Source organism: Pelophylax lessonae (assembly GCF_965119305.1).
Source record: "Pelophylax lessonae genome assembly, chromosome: 10".
In the NCBI taxonomy this organism is placed as follows: domain Eukaryota; kingdom Metazoa; phylum Chordata; class Amphibia; order Anura; family Ranidae; genus Pelophylax; species Pelophylax lessonae.
The window spans coordinates 226,814,607-226,827,437 of NC_138777.1; the positions used below are offsets into that span (position 1 = coordinate 226,814,607).

Consider the following 12,831-nt stretch of genomic DNA (forward strand, 5'->3'; position numbering starts at 1 on the left):
GCAATAATGTATACTATGTTACTATTCTTTTACACTTCAGTCCTAAAAAAAGTGGTGTCTGATACCGCTGAAATGCATGCGCTATCCGATTGTGATAAAGACAACCATTTCCACCAAACCGCCTGATTGAATTATCCTTTCTGGTGGTCTTTTTCTTTCCCAAGTCAAGTCTTTACCCAAGGCCCCTCAATGAGTAAGGGTCTATGAGCATTATAACTGCTATACTGACACCACTGAATCTGAAATTCTCCACATCAACAGAATCTAAGAAGATTCTCTTCTACGAAACCCTTCTGTGCTTCTACCCCTTTTAAGGAAAAGAACGTGAAATTGAAAAGGCAGTCCCGTCAATTTATTTTAAGTAAAATGGCTCTAGCATTAGTGTGTCAATCTTACGCTCCATTCCCGGTACATGACAGCTAATAGCAAATGATTAAACATTCACACTAATACAGTCCACATTAATAACCTCATCATTAAAGGATTTGCGAACTCGGATTCAAAGGTAGGAATTAAAGACAGCTACCGGCTGATAATGTTCCAGTTAAAATTGCAAAGTATTAGATAACTAAATTTAGGCTACATGGAGTTATAATATGACTGAATACAGTTTAATAAAAAAATAAAAATAAAAATACAACCATTTATTTCAAATAAAAACAAGATATTTACTAATTTATTAACCCCTGTAGGGCATTACCGTATTTTCCGGCGTATAAGACGACTGGGGGTATAAGACGACCCCCCTAATTTTCATCTACCGGTAATACTTATACTTAGGTTACCTTGGAGATATTATACTCGGCGTATAAGACGACCCCCCATTTTTGGGCGATTTTTTTGAGGTTCAAAAGTAGTCTTATACGCCAGAAAATACAGTACTTATTTTTTAGATTCAGTAAATAATAAATGATATGTTATGTTTGAACAACTATCTACCCTTCACCTGCTCCCACCCTAATACAACTCCCTTTAACCACTTGCCGACTGCTTACTATATATATATATATATATATATATATATATATATATATAAATATATATACGGCGGTAGAGTGGCTCCTACAGGCAAAACCATGTATGGGTACATTGGTCGCCTGGTGGCAGCTAGGGGGCGAGCGTGCGCCCGCCGCCCCCGATCGTCAGCGGGGAAGCCGATGCGTGTTTAAGGCGGCTCCGATTGCCGCCTGACACCCGCGATCGCTCCCCGCTGAGAGAGAAGGACGGTCGGCTGTTGTAAACACAGCCGACTGTTCTTCTCCCTGGAATGATCACAGGTCTCTATGGTCATTTCAGAAGCTATGCCCCCCCCCCCCACAGTTAGAATCACTACCCTAGGGTCACATTTAACCCCTTGATCACCTATACTGTTAACTCCTTCCCTGCCAGTGTCATTATTACAGAAACAGTGCATATTTATAGCACTGATTACTGTAGTTCTAACAATATATAGATTCTATGCATATTGATATATATGTGTTTATTCATTATTTATACTACTCTATTTATTATAAGGTGTATATATTATCTCTGGAAAAGTGTGCTACTTATCCGGATCCTGAGGAAGCCCAAAGTGTGGGCGAAACACGTCGATCCATCACATCACAGGATACGTTACTTTATATTATATACCTTTTAGAGGTTGTATTGTTATTTGATGTTTTTATCATTAGGTCTTTCATAAAATGTATATATTTTTTTTTTTTATTAATTCGTTTTTTCTATTCAATGTTCTTATGGCACATTAAAAATTCCCATTTTTTTCCCCCCTCGCCTACAGGGTTTTCCCTGTTAGAGTTGGTTTATTTTTCTTTTGCATTCAATTTTTAGGGGATTTTGCTGTTATTTTTCTGATAGTTAATTAGTCTCCACCGAACTCTCTCTATTTGTCCTGTTTACCAATATCACTAAAAAATGAAAGTAAAAGAAAATCCCAAATTGTGGTCACCAGAACAGTAATAGAGAGGAAATGTTACAATTGGGATAATAGTTCTGCTGACCCCAGCTCTTCCCAACGGCAGCCGTTGAGTGACAAAACGCACTGGGTGGAGCCTGGTTTGTGACGTCATCATGGCAGAACTGCTCCCCGTACAAGCCGGTCTTGGTATTTTCAACTTGAGTGGCATTTCTTTTAATAAACCTGCATGTGTTGAATATCTTACACTATGAGGTTTGCTCTTTTGTTCCTTTCATGTTGTTTATGCCTCTCAGAGAAAACTGGAGCATTTATATGTTAAGGCTGTGGGGCAGCCAGGTGTGTTTGATCTCCTTGTATACAGAGATCCCCTTTATCCCGTAAGGAGGTTTTCTCACTAGTAGGGCACTTTGCGGGTGGTTGAGCACATCACCTTACAAGATTTAGTGGATTTTTCAAGAACTTTACACTGAAATATTGTTTTGCTGAAGCCCGCTGTCAGCTGATGTCACAGAGCCAGTCCAGGCTCGGGTAAGATCACAATCATATAGTCAGGATCCGCTCACATGCATGGACCTGTACCAGGCTCAGCCTCTCGGCGAGCCGCTGAGAGCCGAAACTGGCCTCTCCCACCTCCTCCAGTGAGCGTGGGGGAGGAGGCGGGGCAGAGAAAAGAGCAGCTGACTGATAGTCACCAGGTCTTTGCTCAGGGAGCTCTGAGAACCGAGCAATTGGCAGTATTTGATCGCTCAGTTCTCAGTGTTAGAGCTGATGCTAGGTAAGTAGGAATCTGCAAAAAGCCCGATTCCCATACTTCTCTTTTAATTAACCACTTCAGCTCCGGAAGGTTTCACCCCCTTAATGACCAGGCCATTTTTTGTGATTCAGCACTGCGTTACTTTAACGAAAAAGTGCACGGTCGTGCGACGCTGTACCCAAATACAATTGATGCCTTTTTTTTCCCAGAAATAGAGCTTTCTGTTGGTGGTATTTGATCACCTCTGCGATTTTTAGATTTTGCGCAATAAACAAAAAAAAAAAAAAAGAGTGACAATTTTTGAAGAAAAAACCGCCATATTTTTTACTTTCTGCTATAAAACAATTCCCAATAAAAAAAAATTAAAAAAATCTCATTTCTTTTATCAGTTTAGGCCAATTTGTATACTGCTACATATTTTTGGTAAAAAAAATCCCAAAAAGCGTATTTTAATTGGTTTGCGCAAAAGTTATAGCGTTTACAAACTACGGGATAGATTTTTGGAATTTTTTTGTTTTTATTAGTAATGGCGGCGATCTGCGTTTTTTAGCGAAACTTCGACATTTGCGGCAGACAGATCGGGCCCCTAACTGACATTTTTGAAACTTTTTGGGGACCAGTGACAATACAGTAATCAGTGCTAAATAATATGCACTGTTTCTGTATAAATGACACTGGCAGGGAAGGGGTTAACACTGGGGGTAATCAAAGGGGTTAATGTGTACCTTAATATGCTTACTAACTGTGGGGGGGGGTGGGGGGGATGGGCTCTGTGACAGACAGAGAGATCGGGGTTGTAGCTTAGCTGAAACTTCTGATCTCCCCTGCCTGTCTGACAGAAGACTTGCCTGCTTTGTTTACATAAGCAGGCGGGTCTTCTGTCAGTTTTTCTGACAATCGCGGGAGGCCGGCGGCAATCGCCGCCGCTCCTCTCGCGGCCCGTCTCCCGTTGTGTCTAAACACAGCGGGAGCACGGCTCCGGCGGCCAACGTGCCGCCGAGACCTCGTGCATGAAATCACGTACTACTACCTGATTTTGCGCAGCTGAGCCACCCTGCCCCAGTAATACTACGGTGGGCGGCCAGCAAGTGGTTACATTTATTTTATCATAGTTACATAGTAGGTGAGGTTGAATAAAGACAACAGTCCATCCAGTTCAACCTGTGTAGGTGTGTGTGGCTGTAATCATCTCACATAGCCCTTAATGTCCTGATCCTTGAGATGTAAGTCTAATAGTCTTTTGAAAGCCACATACTACCCGCAGAAACCACCTCTTGTGGTAGACAATTCCACAATCTTGTAGCCCTAACAGTAAAGAACCCCCCTCGTTGCCTGAGGTTAAAACACTTCTCCTCTAATCGCATTGAATGTCCTCGAGTCCTCATGCAATTCCTTTGAATTAACAATTTTTTTTCTAAGCTGAGATCCCCATTAAGATATTTATAAATTGCTATCATGTCCCCCCTCAGACGTCTCTTCTCCAGGGAGAATAAATCGAGCGATTGCAGCCGCTCTTCATAGTTAAGGTCCTCCAACCCCCTAATCAGTTTAGTTGCCCTTCTCTGGACTCTCTCCAGCTCCAACACATCCCTCCTGATCATGTAGAGCTGAAGGTGTTAAAAATGATCCACCTTGGGTGTCATATATTTTATGTACACCTCATTCTTTATTAATATATTATATCTATAACTTAGTGATCCTAATGTTCTGTGAGCTGTAGAAAATACATTTTAGTAAAGGTTCCGTGATTTTAGAGGTTCTTCTGGGGTAAAAGGGTTGAGAGAGGCTGAAACAGGCAAATCGGTAGAGTCCCTTTAAAGCACAGCAAGCCCAGACAAGTTATTCAGGAGTTCAGCCCTCGCAGCTTTAGAAATGGATAGGTTATATTTAGAGAACTAAACAGCTCCGTCATTAGGGACTAAAAAAGATTTTTTTTGTTCAGACAGGAGTTCTTAAAATCAAATGGGAGTAAAAAATAGTTTATCCTTGGATCGGAAGAGGGCAGGGTTTAATCTAACAATTTGAAAGCACGCTGAAATCTTCCCAGTTGGGGAAAAACAATCCAAGTTTGTTCCTTTCCCTACCCTCCACCTTCCACTTTGTTATCTGTTATCAAAGTGTCTGAAGAATGCGGAGTTTGTAACAGTTTGTTTCCCCAGAGCAGCCAATGAGATATTCCCTTGGAAGAACGAGACCATGAAACAAATTTTACTGGTTGCCATGGGGAAGCGGATTGTTTGAGACAATTCGGTCCTCAGGCACTTGATAAATGAGGTTGGATTTGTCAACTAAAATATGAAAGGCCTGTTTAAAGTAACACAGTCCCTATGACCATTTGAGGAAAAGTGACACTGCCTCCAGATAGAAGGTATACCCACCCATCTACATTCCCCATCGCCAGGTCTACATTCCCCCCCAGATGTGACAGTATTCAGGACCAGCGACTGGGTGCCCAGGCCCAGGAACTATCACATGGGTTACACGTTCCTCCATCTATACCCAGAAGCCTCAATCTGTTATAGCGGGGATCTCCAAACTTTATAAACAAAGGACCAGTTTACTGTCCTTCAGACTTTAGGGGGGCCGGACTAGGGCCAGTGGGAAAAGAAAATTTCCTGGCGTCCAGAGGGGGTAAACAATGCCCTATGTTTGGTGTCCATGGGGGGAATAGTGCTCCATCATTGGTGTCAGTTGGAGAAATAGTGCTCCATCATTGGTGTCAGTGGGAGGAATAGTGCCCCATCATTGGTGTCAGTTGGAGGAATAGCGCCCCATCATTGGTGTCAGTTGGAGGAATAGTGCCCCATCATTGGTGTCAGTTGGAGGAATAGTGCGGCATCATTGGTGTCAGTGAGAGGAATAGAGCGGCATCATTGGTGTCAGTGGGAGGAATAGTGCTCCATCATGGGTGTCAGTTGGAGAAATAGTGCCCCATCATTGGTGTCAGTAGGAGGAATAGTGCCCCATCATTGGTGTCAGTTGGAGGAATAGTGCCCCATCATTGGTGTCAGTTGGAGGAATAGTGCCCCATCATTGGTGTCAGTGGGAGGAATAGTGCTCCATCATAGGGTGTGAGTTGGAGAAATAGTGCCCCATCATTGGTGTCAGTTGGAGGAATAATGCCCTATCGTTGCTGTCAATGGAAAGAATTCTGTACCATCGCTGGTGTCAGTAGGAGGAATATTGGACTATTGTTGGTGTCAATGGAAGGAATAGTGTCCCATCGTTGGTGTCAGTTGGAGGAATAGTGCCCCATCGTTGGTGTCAGTTGGAGAAATAGTGCCCCATCATTGGTGTCAGTTGGAGGAATAGTGCCCCATCATTGGTGTCAGTTGGAGGAATAGTGCCCCATCATTGGTGTCAGTAGGAAGAATAATGCCCTATCGTTGCTGTCAATGGAAAGAATTCTGCACAGTCACTGGTGTCAGTGGGAGGAAGAGTGGACTATTGTTGGTGTCAATGGAAGGAATTGTGCCCTATTGTTGGTGTCAGTGGGAGGAATAGTACTCCAATGTTAGTGCCAGCAACAGTGCCCCAAGGGCCAGCAAAGGAACGCATCTGGCCCCCGGGCCACAGTTAGGAGGCCTCTGTGTTAGAACCACAAAGTGAAGGCATCGACGGAGGATTATCAGGAGACACTGTCACTATTCCCATTTGGGGAAAATAGACACTGATGGTCCTTACCAGCAAGAAGGTATACTCACCCACCCACTGTCCCCCATGTCTTCGCTGCAGGAGTTTACCCTGGGGAAGATCAGGTGTTGGAGCTTTGATCACATGTTCCTCTATAACAAGAGGCATCATTCTGTTAGAACAACAGAGTGAAGGCTCCAACAGACCTGGGAGGCAGAGAAGGGTTTTCAAGAGACACTGTCATATGTCTATTCGAGGAAAAGTGACACTGCCTCCTGCAAGAACCAATCTACATCCCCCTCACCATGTTTTCCGAGCAGGAGTCTACCCTGAGGAACATCTGGTGTTGGAGCCGGATGGAAAATGTCTTTGCCTCTTCTGGACGTGACAGTGTTCAGTTATGACAAACGGGTACTCAGGCCCAAGAACTGTCACATGGGTCACATATTCCTCTATACCAGTGTTTCTCAACCTTTATTTACTCAAGGAATCATTTAAAATAATGCACAATCTTGAGGCCCCCCATTGCCCTAAATAGGAAAACTGAAAGTGTCTCCTTAAGGTCCCTTTCACACTTGTACGACCTGAAAGTCGTGCGATTTTGCCGCAATTTTTTGGCTGCAGTTTTGACTGGACTTAAACCAATGCCTGTGTAATCTTGAGGTCTATGGACCTCAGGTCACATCAAAGTGAAACCAAAGTAGTGCAGGGAATACTATGAAGTCGATGCGTTTTGAAGTTGCACAGATATGAATGGTACCCATTGGAAATCATGGTGTACGATTTGTCATGCGACTTTGCAGTCCCAAGTTGCAGGACAAGTAGCACAAGTGTGAAAGGACCCTAAAGGATATCTACAGACACAGCATACACTTTGATGTTATAACATTAGCATTGCAATAGAAATACAAACAATAATTATGATTGACAATCCAATACAACATTACTTGAAAAAAATCTCCTTTCATGTTGTGAGTGCTGCCTGTCTGCTGGCCGTCTCTTTCCACAGCTTCCTGGACTCCCTGCATGCTTTGCAGCTTCTCCTTTGCTGTTTACTTTTATTGTCTAAGGACTAAATATCCCATGGTACCTTGCTGCAATTCTTTTACTGACTCTGCCTCCTGAAACTCCACCCCTTAGCACCTCTGTGGTTCAAAAGGCAGACTCTGTAAAGTGTGTAACACAGCAGTGCATAGTAAATATGTGTGTTTGAATACAAGGAAGTAAACGCTTGGGGATCTTCACAAACCAGGCCTTTTTCTGGCACTTATTATGTCATCTAGCTGCAGCTATAAACCTGGTAATAAACCTCAAAGTAATGACGTATTTTCCCAGTTAGGCAGTCAGCAAGTAGTTAATAGGCGTAGGCTGGAAATAACTGAAATTCAGTGTGGAAATGAATACATGATGTAAATATTGACCAGGAATATGCTTTTAAAGTGGTTGTTAACCACTACTATAAAATAATCGAATCCACTCTGTAATATAACACCAAGTGCTCCTGTGCCTGTCTTATAAAAAAAATATGCCTATCTGTATCTAAATCAGAGGGGCTTCCAGCGATCAGCTGATCCCTCGGCTCTTCTCTGCCCGGCTTACACTGGGGAGGAGGGGAAGAGAGCCGAGCGGTCACGTGATTGCTGGGAGCCGCTGTGATTTAGGTACAGATCGCATATTTTTTCTATAAGACAGGCATAGGAGCACTTAGTGTTATAATACAGAGGGGATTGGATTATTTTATAATAAATATGAGAGCAGCAGGAGTGGAGGGGAGGGCACAGACACAGCAGACAGGCAAGGAGGGGAGAGGAGAACAGAGAGACAGAGAGCAGGGCTGCAGATGACGGAGGCACGTATACTGACCACGGTGTCAGGGCTCAGCAGCCATGATACACTGTGGTCATTGTACAGAGGGGAGGGTAGTAACTGTCAGGATCAGCCAGGTTTTTTTAAATGTTACAGGGGGCCAAATGGCACAGCACAAGCACTGTGCTGTATAATATGCTTTAAGGAAACAGTATCGGGTTTTTTTTTTTTTGTTTTAGGGTAACAAACGCTTTAGGTGGAAAAACACCCTAACTATACCTAGTCTTAAAAATGTTCCCTCACTCTCCTCCTACTTATTATTTATAAAAAAAAAAAGATCTGTGTACATACCTATTTTCAATCCGTTCAGGTTACGTGATCCTGCAGCTATGTGTATAGAAGCACTCAACGACAGCTGTGAAATCCGGGAGGTGTGAGATCATCCATAGGCTCTCAGGGCCCAGCCGTTGTTGGCGCCCTTCCCCCTCCTTAGCAGGGCCATCTTTAGCAGGGCAAAAGGGGCAGTTGCCTAGGGCCCAGTCATTGTTGTGGGGCCCAAAGCAGCTGCCCCTTGAGCCCGCAAATAGTTGATAAGTGAATTTGGGAGGGTCCAAGAAAATGTTTGCCCAGGGTCCAATCAATATTCAAGTCGACCTGCTCCCTAGCAGCATCCGCTAACTGACACAGAGGAGCTGGAGCTGCAGAATAACGTGAATGGACCAGAGCAAATTAACCACTTTACCACCGGAGGATTTTGCTGTCTTACGTCCAGGCCACTTTTTGCGATTCGGCACTGTGCAACTTTAACTGACAATTGCGTGGTCGTGCGACGCTGTACCCAAACAAAATTTATGTCCTTTTTTTTCCCACAAACAGAGCTTTCTTTTGGTGGTATTTGATCACCTCTGCGATTTTTACTTTTTGCGCTATAAACAAAAAAAGAGCATAAATTTTGAAAAAACAACAATATTTTTCAAATTTTTTTATATGAAATTCCCCCCCCCCCCCAAAAAAAATGTAAAAATCAAAATTTTTTTAAATTTTTGGCCAATTTGTTTTCTGCTAGCTATGTTTGGTAAAAAAAAAATCACAATAAGCGTATTTTGATTAGTTTGCGCAAAAGTTATTGTGTTTACTAACTAAGGGAAAGATTTATGTCATTTTTGGTGTTTTTTTTTTAACGAGTAATGGCGGCGATCTGCGTTTTTTTTTTTGCGGGACTGCGACATTGCGGCGGACAGATCGGACCCTTGACTGACCTTTTTGACACTTTTGGGGGTACCAGTGACATTACTACAGTAATCAGTGCTATAAATATGCACTGTTACTGTAAAAATTACACTGGCAGGGAAGGGGTCAATTTTATTGGAGAGGGAGGGGTTAATGTATGCCTGGTGCTTACTGACGTGTGTGGGAGGAGGTGACTGAGTGACACAGGGACAGATCGCATGTTCAGCTATGCTGAATCCTGCAATCTGACCCTGCCTGTCACTTAGGAGATCCGCCCACTTTGTTTACACAAGCGGGCAGATCTCCAGACTCGATTCCCCGACGATCGGGGAAGAGCGGCGGTGATCACTGCTGCTCCTCCCCGGCCCGACTCCCGCTGTGACTGAAAACAGCGGGAGCGAGCCTCCGGCGGCGCACGAGCGCCGCCCACAAGCGGAGGAGTCCAGCAACGTAGGTCTACGTTGCTGGACGGGAACGAGCCACTTTGCCGCAGTACAGTCCCAGTGACTGGTCGGCAAGTGGTTAAAGATAGAAAAATACATACATCTTTTTTTATACAGGATAAGTAGAAGGAGGAGAGAAGGAACATTTTTAGGCATAGCTGGAGTTAGCCTTTTTTTCCAACTACATAAAAAAAAAGACAACAAATCATAATTAACCTGAGTGGATCCGTGTTTCATGAAATAAATGACGCTCTTTAAACACTTGTCATCTTCACAAGCTGGTAGCAGGTGATCCTGTTGGCCGTCTCCATCTGAAAACAAATAATACGCATGTATTATAAGATGTTCAACTCTGTACAACTGTGCAAAAATGATATCTGCAGTACACGATAGGGGAACTCAGCTGTTACATCGTGATGCGTAATGAACTTAGAAAGACATAGTGGTTACATGTGCTATTCCATTCCTTTAGGCGCAGTGGTGCCCGGAGAGTTCTGAGGATAAGCAGCTGTGCTGTCAACCCGCATGGAGGGGTGTAAAGAGCAGGCACATCCACACACAAGCTTATTTCATGTGGATGTAAACCCTAAATGAATGACACGTTGTTTGCTACATTATGGTCTCTCGTAAACAGTTGCCCTTTATCTTTTTTCACATTTTTTATTCATATTATCAATGTCCTGCTTCCTTCATTATCCAATCAGCAGACAGGGGATGGATCAGTTGTTTTTAATTTTTCACTCGCTCTGTGTTCACCTGGAGAACCGAAAATGACCTACATCCCACCAAATAGCAACCAATTGCCAGGCCTGAGGTCAAGTAGTGGTGGATGGAAACACAGAGCCAACCTGGAACCTATGGCCAAAGAATGCTATAGGGAAGTGTATGGTGCGGATCTCAACATCCAGCCCGTCGCCCAGATCCAGCATAATTGCTTGAAGATCTCACAGGAACAAACTGGAGAAAAAAAGCTAACTAAAAAAGATTTATCTAAAAAAAGCTTGCCAGGACCAGAGATCCCAGCAAGGAACTTAGGTCCTTACTCCTGACTAGGCAGAAAAAAACTGACATCCTGTAGCAGGGAGAGAGAGGATATACCCTCTGGGACTGCCCATAAGGTGTGGCCAGAACTTTTTTCCTGCCTAGTGTCCTACTCCTGTAGGGGGCAGTACATCCCTACTGATATTAATCAAGAAGTCTGCGTCTGTCAATGAGCGACAGAGAAAGTATCATTTACATTGTGTGTTTATTTCACTCTGAGATAGTGTATGACAGGGGTGTCCAAACTATGGCCCTCCAGCTGTTCAGGAACTACAATTACCATCATGCCTAGTTATGTCTGAATGTCAGATTTACAATGCCTGATGGGAATTGTAGTTCCTGAACAGTTGGAAGGCCATAGTTTGGACACCCCTGGACTATGTGATTCAGTTACTATGTATCATTATTGACTCACACTTTAGAAATATTTACACACGTGTAGCCACTATTGGATATCCATAGATGAGATGTGATTGCGCTGTATTTATACTGTATTCATATCAGAGTGCAGTGAAAACACTTACTGAATACGGGCAGCAATCAATTTTGCACTCGTTTTTTTCACTCAGTATTGCATTTTATGGTATATTTAATTTTATTTTTATTCCACAGTATATTTTGTTTGTATTTGGGACACAGTATTGCGCTGATTACGATATACTATATTATTATTCACATTTTGTATCGAGGTGTTGCGACGGATTTCGTGTTTACAATCACTTTATTTTGTTCATTGTATTACGGATTATGAGCCAACATCCCATTCTGGATGAGTCAGTATAAATCAACTCCCGGCATTCTAACAGTTAGCGTATGCATACTCAGGCCACCGAAAGAAAGATATTCTTTGAACTCGCTTCTACTGGTAGATTCATTTGGTTTATTTCTTATATATTTTTTGTGCAGTCCATCGCTCTTCTTTTTCTCTGATCCTGTATAACAGAGCTTGATGAGACACAAATAAAGTGTAGCCATTTTTAAAAGGGCTGTAGGGAAGATATAATGGGGGAGCATTCAGATGTGAAGGGGCTTTAATAGCAGAAATCTCCAGCAGTCTTGGTAACGTGTCTCTAGTCTATGATTGCCTTCTAAAGAATGTCCCCAGTCTCCAACAACTCTGGTAGCATGTTCCCAGTTTCTGGATATCTCTTGATGCATTTCTGCAGTCTCTGACAGTTTTTTGCAGCATTTCATTCAGTGAATATTATGCTAGGTGACACATTGAGGCTCACTATATCAAGTGTACAGGACACCAGAGCTAGGGCTTTGATATAAGATATGTGTTACCATTGTTTGGGTTGTCCTTTTTTTAGGTGGGATGACAAAGGAAACAGTTCTGAGAACTCAAGAGATTCTCATCTGTAGTATTTGCCGGGGGTCAGGGGCGTAACTACAGGGGTTGCAATTGCAACCGGGCCCCATGCTCCAGGGGGCATGTGCGGCTCCCCTGTACACCTGGATAGGAGGGGCGGCGGGGGAAACATGTAGAGAAATCACTGTCCTCCTTTTTCCTCCTGTAGCTGCAGGAGGAAAATGGAGGAGATTGGTTCCTCTGTATGCTGCCCCCGCCACCCCTCCTTACCAGTTCACTTGTGTTCTGCTGTCTCTGGGCCCCTGTGTGCTCCCCTGGTCCCCCCCCCCCCCACTGTGCTCCCTCGCCGCTCCTGCTGGCTGCTGCAGGAAATATGTCACAATAGAGAACCAGGATGGGGTCAGTAAATGTGTAATTTACCAGCTCCTTCCTTTTCTGAATGGACAGAGTCATAGTCAGTGACATTGTAAAAATAAAATAAAATAAAATGATAAAAAATAATACAATTAAAATACCAAAAAATAAAAACTACTGACACCAGTGGGTGAACTTCCAGGATCGCAAAGGTCGCACTTACAACCGGACCCTGGCATTCCACCACCGTGGGGAGGCCCCAAGATGGCAGGAAGGGGGCCCACTGCAGAACTTGTGAAAGGGTTCCACTGCAGGACCGCAATAAAGGGCCCCGCAACGA

The 12,831-nt window shown here is 43.5% G+C and overlaps 1 protein-coding gene across 1 annotated transcript in view; it reads right to left on the minus strand.

Annotated features, from left to right (window-relative positions):
- The window catches only part of ITFG1 (integrin alpha FG-GAP repeat containing 1), a gene marked incomplete at its 5' end in the record, with an annotated part of 371,997 nt that overhangs the window by 206,559 nt on the left and 152,607 nt on the right, over positions 1-12,831 (minus strand). Inside the window, one exon of the mRNA XM_082269956.1 lies at positions 10,001-10,095. Within this exon, the coding sequence (XP_082126082.1) occupies positions 10,001-10,095 (95 nt within the window). The remainder of the gene's footprint in view (positions 1-10,000; positions 10,096-12,831) is intronic.